The 22,988-nt window shown below is 42.0% G+C and overlaps 1 protein-coding gene across 1 annotated transcript; it reads left to right on the forward strand.

Annotated features, from left to right (window-relative positions):
- The first annotated feature begins 6,430 nt into the window (after positions 1-6,430).
- Positions 6,431-14,415, forward strand: LOC120978184 (mucin-2-like). The gene is made up of 3 exons (XM_040406405.1): positions 6,431-10,190; positions 10,422-10,503; positions 14,244-14,415. Exons 1-3 carry the CDS (start codon positions 6,431-6,433, stop codon positions 14,413-14,415), a joined length of 4,014 nt encoding a protein of 1,337 aa, XP_040262339.1.
- Positions 14,416-22,988: the final 8,573 nt, after the last annotated feature.

The following is a 22,988-nucleotide window of genomic DNA, read 5'->3' on the forward strand; positions in this document are numbered from 1 at the left end:
TACATACAGGGGTTTGAATCAGGCATTTGAAATTCAGCCATTTGAAATACAGCCATTTTGGGCAAAGATATATTTACTACAGGCCAACAGCGGTTTAGGCCCTGTGAGATACCCCCTCTACATACAGGGGTTTGAATCAGGCATTTGAAATTCAGCCATTTGAAATACAGCCATTTTGTGCAAAGATATATTTACTTCTGGCCTACAGTGGTTCAGACCGTGTGAGATACCCCGTCTACATACAGGATTTTGATTAAGGGATTTGAAATACAGCAATTGGAAATACAGCCATTTTGTGCAAAGATATATTTACTTCAGGCCTACAGTTGTTCAGGCCCTGGGAGATACCCCCTCTACATACAGGGGTTTGAATTAGGCATTTGAAATACAGCCATTTGAAATACAGCCATTTTGGGCAAATATATATTTACTTCAGGCCAACAGAGGTTCAGACCGTGTGAGATACCCCCTCTACATACAGGGGTTTGAATCAGGCATTTGAAATACAGGCATTTGAAATATAGCCATTTGAAATACAGCCATTTTGTGCAAAGATATATTTACTTCAGGCCTACAGTGGTTCAGACCGTGTGAGATACCCCCCTTTACATACAGGGGTTTGAATCAAGCAGTTGAAATACAGCCATTTGAAATACAGCCATTTTGTGTAAAGATGTATTTACTTCAGGCCTACAGTGGTTCAGACTGTGTGAGATATTCCCTCTACATATATGGGTTTGATTCAGGGATTTGAAATATAGCCATTTGAAATACAGCCATTTTGGGCAAAGATATATTTACTTCAGGCCATTAGCGGTTCAGGCCCTGTGAGATACCCCCTCTACATACAGGGGTTTGAATCAGGCATTTGAAATACAGCCATTTGAAATACAGCCATTTTGGGCAAAGATATATTTACTTCAGGCTTACAGTGGTTCAGACCGTGTGAGATACCCCCTCTACATACTGGGGTTTGGATCAGGTATTTGAAATACAGCCATTTGAAATACAGCCATTTTGTGCAAAGATATATTTACTTCAGGCCTACAGTGGTTCAGACCGTGTGAGATACCCCGTCTACATACAGGATTTTGATTAAGGGATTTGAAATACAGCAATTGGAAATACAGCCATTTTGTGCAAAGATATATTTACTTCAGGCCTACAGTGGTTCAGGCCCTGGGAGATACCCCCTCTACATACAGGAGTTTGAATTAGGCATTTGAAATACCGCCATTTGAAATACAGCCATTTTGGGCAAATATATATTTTTATTTCAGGCCAACAAAGGTTCAGACCGTGTGAGATACCCCCTCTACATACAGGGGTTTGAATCAGGCATTTGAAATACATGCATTTGAAATACAGCCATTTGAAATACAGCCATTTTGTGCAAAGATTTATTTACTTCAGGCCTACAGTGGTTCAGACCGTGTGAGATACCCCCTTTACATACAAGGGTTTGAATCAAGCATTTGATATACAGCCATTTGAAATACAGCCATTTTGTGCAAAGATATATTTACTTCAGGCCTACAGTTGTTCAGACCGTGTGAGATATTCCCTCTACATATATGGGTTTGATTCAGGGATTTGAAATATAGCCATTTGAAATACAATCATTTTGGGCAAAGATATATTTACTTCAGGCCTACAATGGTTCAGACCGTGTGAGATACCCCCGTCTACATACAGGGGTTTGATTCAGGGATTTGAAATACAGCCATTGGAAATACAGCCATTTTGTGCAAAGATATATTTACTTCAGGCCTACAATGGTTCAGACCATGTTAGATACCCTCTCTACATACAGGGGTTTGAATCAGGCATTTGAAATACAGCCATTTGAAATACAGCCATTTTGTGCAAAGATGTATTTACTTCAGGCCTACAGTGGTTCAGACCGTGTGAGATACTCCCTATACATACATGGGTTTGATTCAGGGATTTGAAATACAGCCATTTGAAATACAGCCATTTTGGGCAAAGAAATATATACTTCAGGCCTACAGTGGTTCAGACCGTGTGAGATACTGCCTCTACATACAGGGGTTTGATTCAAGGATTTGAAATACAGCCATTTGAAATACAGCCATTTTGTGCAAAGATATATTTACTTTAGGCCTACAGTGGTTCAAGCCCTGTGAGATACCCCCTCTACATACAGGGGTTTGAATCAGGGATTTGAAATTACAGCCATTTGAAATACAGCCATTTTGGGCAAAGATATATTTACTTCAGGCCTACAGTGGTTCAGACCGTGTGAGAAACCCCCTTTACATACAGGGGTTTGAATCAAGCATTTGAAATACAGCCATTTGAAATACAGCCATTTTGTGCAAAGATATATTTACTTCAGGCCCACAGTGGTTCAGACCGTGTGAGATACTCCCTCTACATACAGGGGTTTGATTCAGGGATTTGAAATACAGTTATTTGAAATACAGCCATTTTATTCAAAGATATATTTACTACAGGCCAACAGCGGTTCAGGCCCTGTGAGATACCCCCTCTACATACCGGGGTTTGATTCAGGGATTTGAAATACAGCCATTTTGGGCAAAGATATATTTACTTCAGGCCAACAGCGGTTCAGGCCCTGTGAGATACCCCATCTACATACAGGGGTTGAAATCAGGCATTTGAAATACAGCCATTTGAAATACAGCCATTTTGGGCAAAGATATATTTACTTCAGGCCTACAGTGGTTCAGACCGTGTGAGATACTCCCTCTACATACCGGGGTTTGATTCAGGGATTTGAAATACAGCCATTTTGGGCAAAGATATATTTACTTCAGGCCAACAGCGGTTCAGGCCCTGTGAGATACCCCCTCTACATACAGGGGTTTGAATCAGGCATTTGAAATACAGCCATTTGAAATACAGCTATTTTGGGCAAATATATATTTACTTCAGGCCTACAGTGGTTTAGACCGGGTGAGATACTCCCTCTACATAAAGAGGATTTATTCAGGGATTTGAAATACAGCCATTTTGTGCAAAGATATATTTACTTCAGGCCTACACTGGTTCAGGCCCTGTGAGATACTCCCTCCAAATACAAGGGTTTGATTCAGGGATTTGAAATACAGCCATTTGAAATACAGCCATTTTGTGTAAAGATATATTTACTTTAGACCTACACTGGTTCACGCCCTGTGAGATACCCCCTCTACATACTGGGGTTTGAATCAGGCATTTGAAATACAGCCATTTGAAATACAGCCATTTTGTGCAAAGACATATTTACTTCAGGCCTTCAATAGTTCAGACCGTGTGAGATACCCCATCTATATACAGGGGTTTGATTCAGGGATTTAAAATACAGCCATTGGAAATATAGCCATTTTGTGCAAATATATTTTTACTTCAGGCCTACAGTGGTTCATGCCCTTTGAGATACTCTCTCTACATACAGGGGTTTGAATCAGGCATTTGAAATACAGCCATTTGAAATATAGCCATTTTGTGCAAAGATATATTTACTTCAGTCCTACAGTGGTTCAGACCGTGTGATATACTCCCTCTACATACATGGGTTTGATTCAGTGATTTAAAATACAGCCATTGGAAATACAGCCATTTTGGGCAAAGATATATTTACTTCAGGCCTACATTAGTTCAGACCGTGTGAGATAATACCTCTTTATACAGGGGTTTGATTCAAGGATTTGAAATACAGCCATTTTGAAATACAGCCATTTTGTGCAAAGATATATTTAATTCAAGCCTACAGTGGTTCAGGCCCTGTGATTTACCCCCTCTACATACAGGGATTTGAATCAGGCATTTGAAATACAGCCATTTAAAATACAGCCATTTTGGGCAAAGATTTATTTACTTCAGGCTTACAGTGGTTCAGGCCCTCTGAGATACCCCCTCTACATACAGGGGTTTCAATCAGGCATTTGAAATACAGCCATTTGAAATATAGCCATTTTGGGCAAAGATATATTTACTTCAGGCCTACAGTGGTTCAGACCGTGTGAGATACCCCCTCTACATACAGGGGTTTGAATCAGGCATTTGAAACACAGCCATTTGAAATACAGCCATTTTGTGCAAAAATATATTTACTTCAGGCCTACAGTGGTTCAGACCGTGTGAGATACTCCCGCTACATACAGGGGTTTGATTCAGGGATTTGAAATACCGCCATTTGAAATACAGCCATTTTGGGCAAAGATATATTTACTTCAGGCCAACAGCGGTTCAGGCCCTGTGAGATACCCCCTCTACATACAAGGGTTTGAATCAGGCATTTGAAATACAGCCTTTTTGTGCAAATATATATTTACTTCAGGCCTACAGTGGTTCAGACCGTGTTAGATACTACCTCTACATACAAACTGGGCACATGGCCTTAGCTTGCCCTTTATACCTTGGAGGTGCTGGCCTGCCCTTGCAGCCAGTTTATTATCTGAACGTGTGTTTAGCACGGCAGGGGGCCTCATCACAGACAAGCGCAGCCGCCTGTTCTATGTGGACAAGCTCACGTTCATTAAATTGAACTAGGCATGGATCCCTCAGGATTTGTCCGTACCTTGTGCAGAATAGACATGTATACCAGCACTAACCAGCCATTGTTATACTGCAGCGCAATTGCTTATTCTTGTATTTTGGATATTTCACACTCTTTTGGAGTGTACCCTAATTTAAAAAAATTAAATTAAAACCAAAAACCTGTGTTGGCTAAAAACTGTCCTCCTCCACCGCCACTTCCACCTACTCTGCTACGTGTGCCGCCTCCTCAAACTCCTACTCCATATGGACCTCGTCCTCCTAGATCAAGATTCGTATTATTTATTTTTATGTATTTTATGTTATTTAAAGTCATTTCCCTTTCCACATTTGCTTGCAGAGCACTTGCCATGCTCTTACCCACATTTTGATGCCATTTGCAGCCCTCTAGCCCTTTCAGTGACATTTTTACAGCCATTTTAGTGCTCCAAAGTTCGGGTCCCCTTTGACTTCAATGGGGTTTGGGTTCGGGGTCAAGTTCGGGTCCTGATCTCAAATTTTTTTCTCAAGTTCGGCCGAACCCGTCGAACCCAAACATCCAGGTGTCCGCTCAACTCTAGTGATGTACGTCGGATTCGGTGCAAATCGAATTTTTCTTGAAATTCAGATCCAATTCTACTTCGTCATATTAGATTCGCTCATCTGTAATGCTAGGCAACCTTTGGCACAAAAAAGAGATGCAACTCTTTTTTTTTTTTTTTTTTATCCAATAAATAGTTTATTTTCTTCAATAATAATGACATAGTATTTAAACAAAGCCGGGGGAAAAAAAAAAAAAAAAGTATGTTTATACACATAAAGAGGGTATTACTATCATTTTAACATCATCTCAACCATAAGAATAAATCCGGCTCTGTAAAGTCAAGCCTAATATCTTTAATCCCGAATATCCCCCCGCCCTTCCCTTGGCTGCTGTCGCTGAAAGACCGGACCCGATACTCCACGCCCCCGTACCCGCCTACGTACACCACCCAGCAGAGCGCAGTAATCAGTCCACCTCGCTGGCACAAATAAAGGGGTATCACGTACCATACTTTCTCTGCTTCTCAATCTCCTTATACAGCTTTATTTGGGACATAATCCTTCTCCACTCCTCAAATACGGGGGATATGGGGGATCCCCATCTCTTAACTATCAGAACCTTTGCTATCAAACAGCCCTTCAACCAGATCAAATGGTATACAGAAGAGTTTGGCTTTTCTGGTATATAGGCGCCCAAAATCACCGAGATCATATCCGCTACACAAGATTGGGGGTAATCCCCCTGGAGGGCTGTAAATACCTACTCCCAAAACTGCTTTATCACGCAACATTCCCATAAAAGATGGATATATCCGACGTTAGGGCTGCCACACTTTTGACAGAAAAATTCACGACCTCTGTCATTAGCAAACTTAGCCTGCATTTGTGGTGTATAATATAACCTATGCAAAATTTTAAACTGGATCAATCTATAACTGGTTGCAGAAATTACCTTTTTCGTATTTTTTTAAATCTGTGGCCAGGGGAGAGGGGAGATTCCCAACTCCCGTTCCCAGAGATGCAACTCTTAAACGCCTATACAGTAGTTATAAGACACCACCACAAGGGAACCTTACCTACTATTACAAAAAGAAAGTTATTCTAAAGAGTAACTCTAAATGAGACATCAGGTAGTACTACATACTGATGTTGACATCGTTTTGACATGCATTGCCACAGTGAAACATCTAGTAGATGACAGATGTATACTCTAGTAGTGCAGCGAGATGGTGGAAGTCAGACAGCAGGTATAAAAACATGCATGACTATGCTCCATCAGTACATCAAGATTCCCATAACAACAAAATCTATCATTTAGAAACAAATGTTAGATTCTGTATGGAAGTAATATTTTTAAAGCTTTTGAAAATATTTGCCATTACTAATGTCTTCTATTAAAATTACTACTGCAGCTCCAACCATTTGTGAAGCACCAGCAATTATTTTTGCTCCAACAACACCAGCAGCTACAACACCTGCAGCTATAACTACCACTGTAGCTACAACACCTGCAGTTACAACCACCACTGTAGCTACAACACTTCCTGCAGCTACAACCACCACTGTAGCTACAACACCCGCAGCTACGACTACCACTGTAGGTACAACACCTCCTGCAGCTACAACTACCACTGTAGCTACGACTACCACAGAAGTACCAACAACTACTGGAGCTACAACAACTACTGCAGCTACAACTACCACTGGATCTACAACAACTACTGTAGCTACGGCTACCACTGTAGCTACATCATCTCCTGCAGCTACAACTACCACTGGAGATACAACAACTACTGCAGCTACAACTACCATTGGATCTACAACACCTGCAGCTATAACTACCACTGTAGCTACAACACCTGCAGTTACAACTACCACTGTAGGTACAACATCTCCTGAAGCTACAACTACCACTGGATCTACAACTACTGCAGCTATGACTACCACTGCTGCTACATCATCTCCTGCAGCTACAACTACCACTGGAGCTATAACAACTACTGCAGCTACAACTACCACTGAATCTACACCTGCAGCTATAACTACCACTGTAGCTACAACACCTGTAGTTACAACTACCACTGTAGCTACAACATCTGCTGCAGTTACAACTACCACTGTAGCTACAACACCTCCTGCAGCTACAACTACCACTGTAGCCACAACACCCGCAGCAATGACTACCACTGTAAGTACAACACCTCCTGCAGCTACAACTACCACTGTAGCTACGACTACCACAGAAGTACCAACAACTACTGCAGCTACAACTATTACTGGAGCTACAACAACTACTGCAGCTACAACTACTACTGGCTCTACAACTACTGCAGCTATGACTACCACTGTAGCTACATCATCTCCTGCAGCTACCACTTCCACTGAAGCTACAACCACTACTGCAGCTACAACTACCACTGGATCTACAACAACTGCAGCTATAACTACCACTGCAGCTACAACACCTGCAGTTACAACTGCCACTGTAGCTACAACACCTCCTGCAGCTACAACTACCACTGTAGCTACGACTACCACTGTAATTACACCTCCTGCAGCTACAACTACCACTGTAGCTACGACTACCACAGAAGTACCAACAACTACTGCAGCTACAACTACTACTGGAGCTAAAACAACTACTACAGATACAACTACTACTGGACCTACAATAACTATTGCAGCTACGACTACCACTGTAGCTACATCATCTCCTGCAGCTACAACTACCACTGAAGCTACAACAACTATTGCAGCTACAACTACCACTGGATCTACAACACCTGCAGCTATAACTACTACTGTAGCTACAAAACCTGCAGTTACAACTGCCACTGTAGCTACAACACCTCCTGCAGCTACAACTACCACTGTAGCTACAACACCCGCAGCTACGACTACCACTGTAAATACAATACCTCCTGCAGCTACAACTACCACTGTAGCTACAACACCCGCAGCTACGACTACCACTGTAAGTATAACACCTCCTGCAGCTACAACTACCACTGTAGCTATGACTACCACAGAAGTACCAACAACTACTGCAGCTACAACTACTACTGGATCTACAACAACTACTGCAGCTACAACTACTACTGGATCTACAACAACTACTGCAGCTACAACTACCACTGTAGCTACATCATCTCCTGCAGCTACAACTACCACTGGAGCTACAACAACTACTGCAGCTACAACTACCACTGGATCTACAACACCGGCAGCCATAACTACCACTGTAGCTACAACACCTGCAGTTACAACTACCACTGTAGCTACAACATCTCCTGCAGCTACAACTACCACTGTAGCTACAACACCCGCAGCTACGACTACCACAGAAGTACCAATAACTACTGCAGCTACAACTACTACAGCTACAACTACTACTGGAGCTACAACTACTGCAGCTACAACTACCACTGGATCTACAACAACTACTGAAGCTACAACTACCACTGTAGCTACAACACCCGCAGCTACCACTAACACTGTAAGTATAACACCTCCTGCAGCTACAACTACCACTGTAGCTATGACTACCACAGAAGTACCAACAACTACTGCAGCTACAACTACTACTGGATCTACAACAACTACTGCAGCTACAACTACCGCTGGATCTACAACAACTACTGCAGCTACAACTACCACTGTAGCTACATCATCTCCTGTAGCTACAACTACCACTGGAGCTACAACAACTACTGCAGCTACAACTACCACTGGATCTACAACAACTACTGCAGCTACAACTACCACTGTAGCTACAACACCCGCAGCTACGACTACCACTGTAGGTACAACACCTCCTGCAGCTACAACTACCACTGTAGCTACAACACCCGCAGCTACGACTACCACTGTAAGTATAACACCTCCTGCAGCTACAACTACCACTGTAGCTATGACTACCACAGAAGTACCAACAACTACTGCAGCTACAACTACTACTGGATCTACAACAACTACTGCAGCTACAACTACTACTGGATCTACAACAACTACTGCAGCTACAACTACCACTGTAGCTACATCATCTCCTGCAGCTACAACTACCACTGGAGCTACAACAACTACTGCAGCTACAACTACCACTGGATCTACAACACCGGCAGCCATAACTACCACTGTAGCTACAACACCTGCAGTTACAACTACCACTGTAGCTACAACATCTCCTGCAGCTACAACTACCACTGTAGCTACAACACCCGCAGCTACGACTACCACAGAAGTACCAATAACTACTGCAGCTACAACTACTACAGCTACAACTACTACTGGAGCTACAACTACTGCAGCTACAACTACCACTGGATCTACAACAACTACTGAAGCTACAACTACCACTGTAGCTACAACACCCGCAGCTACCACTACCACTGTAAGTATAACACCTCCTGCAGCTACAACTACCACTGTAGCTATGACTACCACAGAAGTACCAACAACTACTGCAGCTACAACTACTACTGGATCTACAACAACTACTGCAGCTACAACTACCGCTGGATCTACAACAACTACTGCAGCTACAACTACCACTGTAGCTACATCATCTCCTGTAGCTACAACTACCACTGGAGCTACAACAACTACTGCAGCTACAACTACCACTGGATCTACAACAACTACTGCAGCTACAACTACCACTGTAGCTACAACACCCGCAGCTACGACTACCACTGTAGGTACAACACCTCCTGCAGCTACAACTACCACTGTAGCTACAACCCCTCCTGCAGCTACAACTACCTCTGTAGCTACAACACCTGCAGCTACAACTACCACTGTAGCTACAACACCTCCTGGAGCTACAACTACCACTGTAGCTACGAATACCACAGAAGTACCAACAACTACTACAGCTACAACTACTACTGGAGCTACAACAACTACTACAACTACTACCGGAGCTACAACAACTACCACAACTACTACTGGAGCTACAACTTCTGCAGCTACAATTACCACTGGATCTACAACAACTACTGCAGCTACAACTACCACTGGAGCTACAACAATTACTGCAGCTACAAATACCACTGGAGCTACAACACCTGCAGCTACAACTACCACTGGAGCTACAACAACTACTGCAGCTACATCTACCACTGGAGCTACAACAACCATGACCAGTATGTATAATATTATACCATCCATTGAGTCAGTGTATTCATATTGACATGTTTTGTACCTTGACCAGATCTTAAAATCCATGTTACAAATATTGAAAACTTTTTTTTTTTTTTATATAGATAAATATAAATTTTCTTACAAATCTTCGGTAATATCTTATTTACTTTGTACTTGACTTCTTTACCATTTTCTAACATTGCTAACTAACTAACATTCTTGTTAATATCCAGAGGCTAAAATCCTGTACAGAGATGATACTTCTCACAGTTCACCGGTATATTTTTTCCTGTTTGTTACTGTGTATCAGTTTAGGTAAATTTATCAGTCTGGAGTCCAGGCTTTTTAGGGGATTGCCTAGAGAGTACCGTATTCAATTAGCATGAGAAGTATTAAGTCTGCATACAGTGCTGCCCATAATTATTCATACCCCTGGCAAATTTTGACGTAAATTTATTTTTATTTAACCAGCAAGAAATTTTTTGACTGGAAATGACATAGGTGTCTCCCAAAAGATAATAAGACGATGTACAAGAGGCATTATTGTGGAAAAAAACACATTTCTCAGCTTTTATTTACATTTGAGCAAAAAGTGTCCAGTCCAAAATTATTCATACCCTTTTTCAATAATCAATAGAAAAGCCTTTTTGGCTATTACAGCAATCAAACGCTCCCTATAATTGCAGACCAGCTTTTTGCACGTCTCCATGGGTATTTTTGCCCCATTATCTTTAGCAATAAGCTAAAAAATATTTCAGGTTGGAGGGTCTTCTTGCCATCACCCTGATCTTTAGCTCATGGTGCCGTTTACTGTGATTAGGTTCCCTGGTCCATTGGCTGAAAAACACCCCCAAAGCATTAGGTTCCCACCACCATGTTTGACAGTGGGGATGGTGTTCTTTGGGTTGAAGGCTTCTACTTTTTTACGCCAAATGAAGGAAACACAGAAGTCTTCTTCTTTGTCTTCTCTGTCCAGATGAGCATTTGCAAAGGTCAAAAAATTACTTTCTGGTTGAATAAAAGTAACTTTAAGTAAAAATTTGCCAGGGGTATGAATAATTATGGGCAGCACTGTAAGTCTTTAGCCTCTGGCTGTAAATAAGAATGTTGCATTTTACTGACAGCAAGCACAGATCTTGAAAATCGTGATGAACTGAAACATGAAGTAAATTACAAAGTAGCAGAACTTTTCATTATACATTGATTAAGCGTTATGTACATAAAACTCCTTATAAATCATTCAGGAGATACATTTCTTGTACATCAGCTATTTTTTACATTGTGAACTTTTTGACTAGCATTTATTGTATTGTACTGCCACCCAGTGAGCAGTCTGTAAAACTACAGTTTTGAAAACTAAAGTGGAAGATTAAAGAGGTTGTCACAACTCATATATCTATACATATCACCTTGTCCAGAAGATAAGGTAAGTGTCTGATTGGTGGCCATCTCACCGCTGGGGCCCCCAGTGATCACTTGAATAAGGACCCGTGTTCCCCCATCTGAACGGAGTGTCAGACACATATGTACGCTCCCTCTCCATTTGACTTTTTGGGGCGGCCGGAGATAGCCAAGCACTTGTACTGCGCTGTCTCCGGCTGTCCCATAGATTTGAGTGGAGTGGAAGCAGCGTGCCTGCCTCTTCATTAAACAGTGACTGTTTGGGTTCCTCAGAAGTGAGATTCCCACCAATCAGAAAAAGTTCATTGTGATATGTAGCAGCACTTACAGGTTAAGTTCTTACGTCTGTATGGTGGTGGTGCCAGCGGTGAGGGGCACCCGTTCGTGGTCCCCCAGGCATCCAAGAAGCAAAAATAAACCGCAGCACTCCCAGGTCTTCAGGGAATAGATAGTTTATTCACCAAAAAGTGTGACGATTCAACCTTACATAGTCTTTCTCAAGCCATGACAAAGACCATGTAAGGTCGAAACGTCGCACATTTTGGAGAATAAACTATCTATTCCCTGAAGACCTGGGAGTGCTGCGGTTTAATTTTGCTTCTTGGATTTCCACCAATCAGACATGTATACCTTATCCTGTAGATGGGGGATTAGTTTTTGTAATGGGAAAACACCTTTGAATAATATTTTGGCATTTTCTTCTAGAAATAATTCAGATTTTTTTTTTTTCATATAATTTTTTACGGACACTTTTTTCATTTTTTTTCTATTTTTAAGCTTATATTGTGAAAACATGTTTTTTTTATTTTATTTTAGCTATTTGCCCATTAAAAAACATATTATTACCCTAAACTAAACTTTTTGTTTGTGTTTCTCATCTTCTACTATTAATTCTGATACATTACATGTTCAGTTTTGGGTAATTGGCTAACAGTATTGCAGAGATTAGGGCAGGGGACTTTTAAGGCTGTATTTTTTATTTCATTTAGTTTTGTTTTTTGTAATTTGTCCCATTGGTTGACTTATGCCATTGTACTGGCCATGAGGTAAACATGTCAATTTCTTCTCATCATATACGTCCTTATGAATACTTTTTACTACCCATATTGTATAGTTAGCAGGTATTTCGGTAGTTCAACCCTCACATATGATTGGTTTACAGATACTGCTGCTGCAAATCTTCCATACTGGGCAGTGATTCTGATTGCATTTGCTGCAGTGGTTGGCTTACTTCTAGGCGGACTTGGCATATTTTGGGTAAGCATCAATTAATTTATGTGTTACATTTAAAAAAGTGAATTATTTAATTATCTATATTCATATTTAATTATCTATAATCAGGGGTGCCCAACAAACACAAATCACTGATTTCTTAAGTGGAGTCTCCGGTTTCATATAGAAATTTTTAATCTGCATAAACATTACCTACTTTTGCCACATATACCTGTTTTTTATGTCAGTGCTTTTCTTCCCCTGTTCTCAGCATCACCGCATCCTGGCAGGATGTTTACATGAAGAACTTCCTGTTTTCGTCATCCTGTTGGGTTTTCTAACCAATCCTAGCATGCTTGGCTGTGTAATTTTTCACAAGGCTTTTACCTAAAAGAGGGAAGGTGTAGGGAAAATGACTATTGCAGAGACAACAATGAGACGAGTGGAGCAAGCCTTATGTAACATTGCAAAATATGATGGGTTGGTTGAGAAAACGCTAAAATAAAACAAAAACTCTTTTATTAGTATTCAATTACGAAGAGTAGGGAAATTTTCATTAAGTTTCAGTGTGAAATATTTGTGCGATGTCAGGATATATATCTTATGATAATCACACTACTGCCAGCCCAAAGCAGGTGCTCTGTGTAAATCAGTTCCTCACCCTGGATGCACCATGTGTGAGCTAAGGTTGTTGTCGAGGGGTATATCCCTATGGCTGAGAGGCACACCACTGATTTTCCTCGATAGGTTATACCAGAGGACCGAACTGTGGATGTATATATGCCTGTAAGGTGGTCACTGTCACCATACAGGTCCTCTCAATGCTGTACCCCTTACATTAGCCCTGTTGCCAGATTAGTTGGTAGGCAATGGAAAAACCACTCTGATCAAAAGCAACTCTCTGTCCAGCTAGTAAATATAGAGATTCTAACTGTATGTACTACTTGATGTGTTTCTGCTAGTTTGTTAGGATCATCAAGAGACGATTGGGAGCCTGATCCTAACTGACTCGTTGGTATGGCCTTATGAAATTGGAAATTATTAACACCTTGGGGCAATTATAGCCTTTAATGACCGGGCAGAACTATTGTAAAATGCTTGATCCTTGAGAGAACTGTGCTGCTTTTCATAGAACTGTATGATCAGGGCAGGATAGGAAGCTGAATGTGATGTGCACATTGCATTTAGCCCCTTGTCAAACAGAGCACCTGGAAAGTACACAGCTGCCTGGGAATTGATTAAGCTACTAGATTACCAGGTAGTAACCACAAATTTTATACTGGAACATCCAGGAACAAAATATTAGTCTGATCAGATACAGATACAGTATGTCTCACCTTATCTTTGCTCAACAAATTTCATAGTACTGTGTCATGAGATGTCAATAGTCTATACTATGTGTGATGTCTATTGATTATCTAAACTGACTTCTCTCCTTGTAGGTCTTGTCTTCAGTATTCTCTGGAGGCTCAGGAGTTTTTTCAGGTGCCTCCAATGTTCTACCAAGTACCTCAACCTACTCATCACACTATCCTAATACTTCTTATGACCCATATCCCTCAAACGTTGATTCAGAACTTTGTCCTAGCTCACAACTACCAAGATATCCACTAAGGAACCTCCCACAGAATTCACCTCTACAATCAACAAGTCAAGAGTCCCATGGAAGATTATCACACCACCGTTGATATCAAGGCCATTTACCCTGATTATACCCATTATACCCAAGAACAAGAAAAGCATAAAGTATAGGCACAAATATTGTTTTAAACATTTAGTTTGCATAAATTGTAATGAATATATTTTGCTTTTGTTGCAGCAATGTGCGCGTTATTATTCACATGCAATATACAAACTCCATTGAGCATTACTGGCTGAGGCATGACAGTTTCTGGTGACTATTTATTTGACCAATGATGGGCAAGCATGACTCAAAACATGGTACCGTATACTATAGAGTATAGTAGAGTGCTGTAAAAGAACCACAACAGAATGTCCTGGCTGGCTTTAATGATGGAAGGCAACATTTGCCACCTGGGGAGTTTGCAGATCTCCAGGGTTTGTCCTACCTAAATCTCTTAAATGGCAGCATTCTCTGGTAGAGACTTGTCCACCATGGTAGAATATGGTAAAGAATGTATGTTTGTAGCTCAGGGGTAGACTTATTAGGGATCAGACTGCATATCAGCCATCCCTCCTGAAGGGGGTGCGACTGATGGCCTGGTACTCAAGACTTGACAAAGCTAGAATATTGATATTACTTGTGTAACTTATTTAAACATTGTGTAGAACTGTTATTGGATTACTTTATATATCGAATTTTAATTTGGTCACTGTAAGTAGGTACTATTATTTCTGCACTGTTTGGTAGTATTACTTGTATTATATGGCACTGTAGTATAGTATATTGGCACCGTATGGAAGTGATGTATGGCCACTGCTTAGAATGGCACTGTTGTTTGGACATATTGTGTTCACATGGCAAAATACATGACGGAAAAATCTGGGGTGTATTGGGCTTTGAATCTGTGACAAAAATATAAGGCTTAGGGTCCAGTCACATGACCGTCTTTTTGGCGAGTATGATATAAGATAAATGTCATCTGCTAAAGTGGGACAACCCCTTTAATTTGTGTACGAACACCCACTGTATTTTCTGATGGTTTCTGACAAGAGTCAGACTCATAAAGCTTTTTTTTGCAGCTGATATGACCACAAATATGTCGCATTCAATGTGGCCATTATGCTTGGGGACAAACACTGTGTTTTGCATGTGGAAACTTCACCGAGAAGGGTTGTGTCTCTGTTTCCATGGAAAAATCTATAACTGTTCCTCAGAATTTCCTGTTGACAACAATGGGAGGCAGATTCCGCGGGAATATGTGCCAAAATCTGAGTAGGACCCCCACCAATCTAATAGATATCCACCATTAATAATGTACAGTAAAGGACTTTTTTTATTTATATATTTTCCTTGGGATGTCTCCTTTAAGTAGTTTACAATAGCTACCCCTTTACATACTTACCAATATTCTTGCTGAAAAATTCGTGGCTCTCAAGCCCAACTCCAAAAACACAGGAATGCCTACTTATGGATGGGCTTGCTCAAGACCCACCTATTTTTGGCAGAGGACGGGCCAAATTTGCCAAGACGATCTCCGAAAATTAGGGACCGCCTATCCAAATTCGGGACGGTCAGCAACTATGCTGTTGGCGATCTTGGTTGCACTGATATTAATATCCTCCGCTGTATGTTTTCCATGTGAGCCAGCAGGACTTCTTCCTAACTTCCTTGAATTCAATGTTTGCTTTCTATGGAAATTTACCAGAATGTATTTATTTTATTTTTATACTAAGATGTCTTTGGATGTGATTAATATGTTTATTTGCACTGATTAAAAAATACAGTTCATGATATCGCAATAACAAAAATAAAGGAAATGCTACCAATGCATTTTAGTCTAATTTTCTGTGTTTCAATTATTGAGGGGATGTCGAGTTTAGGGTTGTCTGACATTAGAATCAAAATTTTTTGTAGTAGAGATGGAATACCAGACACAGCCTATGAGCAAAAGTGTAAAATGACAAGGCGTTCCATGACTAGCTCCTTCTTCAGGCTAACACAATAACAAGAAATCACATTTTAATATTTACTAGCTGATGGCCCAGCGTTGCTCGGGTATTTATTTATTGCAATTTTATATTAAATAACAGTGACTTTCACAATGGCTGCCCCATTAACGGTGACCGCCCCTTTAACAGTGACTTTCACAATGACCGCCCTTTTAACGGTGACCGCCCCTTTAACAGTGAATTTCACAGTGGCCGCCCCTTTAATGGTGACCGACCTTTTAACAGTGACTTTCATAGTGGCTGCCCCTTTAAAGGTGACCGCCTCTTTAACAGTGACTTTCACCGTATCGCCCCCTTTAACGGTGACCGTCCATTTAACAGTGACTTTCATAGTGGCCGCCCCTTTAAAGGAGACTGCCCCTTTAACAGTGACTTTTATGGTGGCTGCCGTTTAACAGTGACTTTCACAGTGGCCGCCCTTTAACGGTGACTGCCCCTTTAACAATGACTTTCATAGTGGCTGCCCCTTTAACGATGACCGCCCCTTTAACAGTGACTTTCACAGTGGCCGCCCCTTTAATGTTGACTGCCTGTTTAACAGTTACTTTCATAGTGGCCGCCCCTTTAATGGTGACCACCCCTTTAACATTGACTTTCACAGTGGCCGTCCCTTTTAACAGTGACTTTCATAGTGGCTGCACCTTTAAAGGTGACCGCCCCTTTACCAGTGACTTTCACCGTGGCCGCCCCTTTAACGGTGACCATCTATTTAACAGTTAAATTCATAGTGGCCGCCCCTTTAAAGGAGACTTCCCCTTTAACAGTGACTTTCATGGTGGCTGCCTTTTAACAGTGACTTTCACAGTGGCCGCCCCTTTAACGGTGACTGCCCCTTTAACAGTGACTTTACCCGTGGCCGCCCCTTTAACGGTGACTGCCCGTTTAACAGTTACTTTCATAGTGGCTGCCCCTTTAATGGTGACCACCCGTTTAACAGTGACTTTCACAGTGGCCGTCCCTTTAACAGTGACTACCCCTTTAGCATTGACTTTCACGGTGGCTGCCCTTTTAACAGTGACTTTCACAATGGCTGCCCCTTTAACGGTGACCACCCCTTTAACAGTGACTTTCACAGTGGCCGTCCCTTTAACAGTGACCGCACTTTTAACAGTGACTTTTACAGTGACCACCACTTTAACGGTGACTTTTACAGTGGCCTTCCCTTTAACAGTGACTGTCCCTTTAACAGTGACTTTAACAGTGGCCGCCCCTTTAACGGTGACTGCCCCTTTAACAGTGAAATCCATGGTGGCCACCCCTTTAACAGTTATCTTCACAGCGCCCATCTGTTTAATAGTGGCCCCTGCCCCCCATGCATGTAGCAGTGTAGTTGTGCCGTCATACGTCAAATTACTGAATATTTCAGGACCTGCGAACTGCTAAAACCTGTGATCAGTTGTTATGGCAACCTGGAGTAAGACCTGCGAGCTTCTATTGGCTGATAAGGGACATGTGACCGTGTGTCTGGCAGTTAAGATTTAGGTGAAATGCTGGCGGGCTTGTATTGGATAATGCAGGTAATTTTTTGGGAATATCTCAGGAACGGTATGTCCTAGAGAGCTGTGACCCCCACAAGATTTCTTTCCAGGTAGCAAAGGATGTGTATGCCAAGTCTCGTTGAAATGGATGGTTTCGTTTTTGAGTTTTCACGGAACATACACGCATACATATATACGTCCTTTTTTATATATATAGATTTGAAAAGAAAGACCTCCCTTCCGGATGTAGTGTGATTTCTACTTGTAAGGCTCAGTTCACACAGCCTTGCCGTTCTACTACTTTGTTATAGGAGCAGAAAAACGGAAAGGCCGGATTCGGCACATAACTGAGCCGAACGGAGCCTACGGACCCATAGACTATAAAGGGGTCCGTTAGGTTTACGCTCAGAAGATGATTTTGGATCGGAGACAAAAGTAGTACATGTAGGATTTTCTATGGGGCCCGTGGGCTCCGTTCGGCTCATTACAGTTGCAAGAAAAAGTATGTGAACCCTTTGGAATGATATGGATTTCTGCACAAATTGGTCATAAAATATGATCTGATCTTCATCTAAGTCACAACAATAGACAATCACAGTCTGCTTATACTAATAACACACAAATAATTAAATGTTACCATGTTTTTATTGAACACACCATGTAAACATTCACAGTGCAGGTGGAAAAAGTATGTGAACCCTTGGATTTAATAACTGGTTGAACCTCCTTTGGCAGCAATAACAAACCAAACGTTTCCTGTAGTTGCAGATCAGACGTGCACAACGGTCAGGAGTAATTCTTGACCATTTCTCTTTACAGAACTGTTTCAGTTCAGCAATATTCTTGGATGTCTGGTGTGAATCGTTTTCTTGAGGTCATGCCACAGCATCTCAATCGGGTTGAGGTCAGGACTCTGACTGGGCCACTCCAGAAGGCGTATTTTCTTCTGTTTAAGCCATTCTGTTGTCGATTTACTTCTATGCTTTGGGTTGTTGTCCTGTTGCAACACACATCTTCTGTTGAGCTTCAGCTGGTTGACAGGAGGACTTAGCCACCTGACGCCACGCTAACGCCGAAAGGCGTTATTGCGGCGGCTCTCCCAGGTCACACTAACGCCGAATGGCGTCATCTCGCGTGAGCCGAGATTTCCTGTGAACGCGCGTACACAGGCGCGCGCGTTCACAGGATCGGAAGGTAAGCAAGTGGAACTTCAGCCTGCCAGCGGCGATCGTTCCCCCTAACAGGTATATTAGACGCTGTTTTGATAACAGCGTCTAATATACCTGCTACCTGGTCCTCTGGTCGTCCCTTTTGCTTGGATCGACCACCAGAGGACACAGGTAGCTCAGTAATAAGTAGCACCAAACACCACTACACTACACCCCCCCCTGTCACTTATTAGCCCCTGATCACCCGTGATCACCCCATATAGACTCCCTGATCACCCCCCTGTCATTGATCACCCCCCTGTCATAGATCACCCCCCTGTAAGGCTCCATTCAGATGTCCGTATGTGTTTTGCGGATCCGATCCATGTATCCGTGGATCCGTAAAAAACATACGGGCGTCTGAATGGAGCCTTACAGGGGGGGTGATCAATGACAGGGGGGTGATCACCCCATATATACTCCCTGATCACCCCCCTGTCATTGATCACCCCCCTGTCATTGATCACCCCCCTGTAAGGCTCCATTCAGATGTCCGTATGTGTTTTGCGGATCCGATCCATGTATCCGTGGATCCGTAAAAAACATACAGATGTCTGAATGGAGCCTTACAGGGGGGTGATCAATGACAGGGGGGTGATCACCCCATATAGACTCCCTGATCACCCCCCTGTCATTGATCACCCCCCTGTCATTGCTCACCCCCCTGTAAGGCTCCATTCAGACATTTTTTTGGCCCAAGTTAGCGGAAATTTTTTATTTTATTTTTTTCTTACAAAGTCTCATATTCCACAAACTTATGTCAAAAAATAAAATCTCACATGAACTCACGGAATCCAAATGCGGAATTTTTTTTAGACATTTATATTCCAGACTTCTTCTCACGCTTTAGGGCCCCTAAAATGCCAGGGCAGTATAAATACCCCACATGTGACCCCATTTCGGAAAGTAGACACCCCAAGGTATTCGCTGAAGGGCATATTGAGTTCATGAAAGATTGAAATTTTTGTCCCAAGTTAGCGGAAAGGGAGACTTTGTGAGAAAAAAAATAAAAAATCAATTTCCGCTAACTTGTGGCAAAAAAATAATAATTCTATGAACTCGCCATGCCCCTCATTGAATACCTTGGGGTGTCTTCTTTCCAAAATGGGGTCACATGTGGGGTATTTATACTGCCCTGGCATTTTAGGGGCCCTAAAGTGTGAGAAGAAGTCTGGGATCCAAATGTCTAAAAATGCCCTTCTAAAAGGAATGTGGGCCCCTTTGCGCATCTAGGCTGCAAAAAAGTGTCACACATGTGGTATTTCCGTACTCAGGAGAAGTTGGGGAATGTGTTTTGGGGTGTCATTTTACATATACCCATGCTGGGTGAGAGAAATATCTCGATCAAATGCCAACTTTGTATAAAAAAATGGGAAAAGTTGTCTTTTTCCGAGATATTTATCTCACCCAGCATGGGTATATGTAAAATGACACCCCAAAACACATTGCCCAACTTCTCCTGAGTACGGCGATACCACATGTGTGACACTTTTTTGCAGCCTAGGTGGGCAAAGGGGCCCACATTCCAAAGAGCACCTTTCGGATTTCACCGGCCATTTTTTACAGATTTTGATTTCAAACTACTTACCACACATTAGGGCCCCTAGAATGCCATGGCAGTATAACTACCCCACAAGTGACCCCATTTTGGAAAGAAGACACCCCAAGGTATTTCGTGATGGGCATAGTGAGTTCATGGAAGTTTTTATTTTTTGTCACAAGTTAGTGGAATATGAGACTTTGTAAGAAAAAAAAAAAAAAAATCATCATTTTCCGCTAACTTGTGACAAAAAATAAAAAGTTCTATGAACTCACTATGCCCATCAGCGAATACCTTAGGGTGTCTACTTTCCGAAATGGGGTCATTTGTGGGGCGTTTGTACTGTCTGGGCATTGTAGAACCTCAGGAAACATGACAGGTGCTCAGAAAGTCAGAGCTGCTTCAAAAATCGGAAATTCTAATTTTTGTACCATAGTTTGTAAACGCTATAACTTTTACCCAAACCATTTTTTTTTACCCAAACATTTTTTTTTTATCAAAGACATGTAGAACAATAAATTTAGAGAAAAATTTATATATGGATGTCGTTTTTTTTGCAAAATTTTACAACTGAAATGAAAAATGTCGTTAAATTTAGATTAATAACAAAAAAAGTAAAAATGTCAGCAGCAATGAAATACCACCAAATGAAAGCTCTATTAGTGAGAAGAAAAGGAGGTAAAATTCATTTGGGTGGTAAGTTGCATGACCGAGCAATAAACCCCTAAAATTGTGTAGTGCCGATTTGTAAAAAAGGGCCTGGTCACTAAGGGGGTATAAACCTGTGGTCCTTAAAGGGGTTATCCCATCATAATGATCACTGTTAAATCTGTTAATGATTTGACAGTGATCATTTTTGTAAATATACTTTATTAACAAATTCCCACCGATTAGGAGAAAATTCATCCCCACTTACCTTATTGTTGTGACTCGGTCTCCCCTGGTTACGACCACCGCTCTTCCGCAAAATCCCGATGGTCGCGCTTGCCCAGAAGACTTCTTCTTTTCTCCCGGCCGGGCCACTCGCTGTCCTGAACGCGCACGCTGCCGCGCATGCGCGACGGTGACTTCCTTCCGGCCAGAATAGTACAGAGCTGCGAACGCGCACGCCGGCTCTGTACTATACTGGCCAGAAATAAGTCACATTGCGCATGCGCGGCAGCGTGCGCGTTCAGTCCAGCGCGCGGCCCGGCCGGGAGAAGACTTCAATCAAGATGAAGCTCGCCCCCAGCCAGAATCCAGGAAGTGAACGCGCGGTGGCAGCAGGTAAGTATGAAACTGCTAAGTGGGATAACCCCTTTAAGTGATTAAAGGGAACCTGTCACCAGTTTTATGGTGTCCTAACTAGGGGCAACATAAATAAGTGACTGATTCTCTTAGCAAAATGCTGGGTCACTTTCTTTAATTGACCCAGTAAATCTGCCAACATCTTGTATTGAAAAGCTCCAGCTGATAATGATGAGTCCTGAATATTCATGAGCTCCTGACTCTCCCTGCCCACCTGCTGCTGAATAACAGTTTTTTTCCATATGAATCAGCAGCAGGTGGGCAGGGGAGTGGCTATAGCTCTGAATTAAATATACGCTGGACTCAATGACATCACGCTGGACTCAAATCAGCTCATTGGCATGCGGCATCTTTGCATGTATATTATGAGGTAACCATCTGTCACACCAGTAAGTGAATACATCTAAGGTACTTTTTAGTAGTTAATGATTGTATATAATTAGTTAGATTATAATCAAATATCCACATGACAGGTTTCCTTTAAGTTCTCCTGCAAAATGTCTTGATAAACTTGGGAATAAATTTTTCCTTCGATGATAGCAATCCGTCCAGGCCCTGATGCAGCAAAGCAGCCCCAAACCATGATGCCCCCACCACCATACTTCATAGTTGGGATGAGGTTTTGATGTTGGTGTGCTGTGCCTCTTTTTCTCCACACATAGTGTTGTGTGTTTCTTCCAAACAACTCAACTTTGGTTTCATCTGTCCACAGAATATTTTGCCAGTTCTGCTGTGGAACATCCGGGTGCTCTTGTGCAAACTGTAAAAGTGCAGCAATGGTTTTTTTGGACAGCAGTGGCTTCCTCTGTGGTATCCTCCCATGAAATCCATTCTTGTTTAGTGTTATACGTATCGTAGATTTGCTAACTCGGATGTTAGCATATGGCAGAGACTTTTGTAAGTCTTTAGCTGACACTCTAGGATTCTTCTTTACTAGGGATGAGCGAACCCGAACTGTATAGTTCGAATTCGTACCGAATTTTGGGGTGTCCGTGACACGGACCCAAACCCGAACATTTTCGTAAAAGTCCGGGTTCGGGT

This window comes from Bufo bufo, chromosome 8 (genome assembly GCF_905171765.1).
Source record: "Bufo bufo chromosome 8, aBufBuf1.1, whole genome shotgun sequence".
NCBI lineage: Eukaryota > Metazoa > Chordata > Amphibia > Anura > Bufonidae > Bufo > Bufo bufo.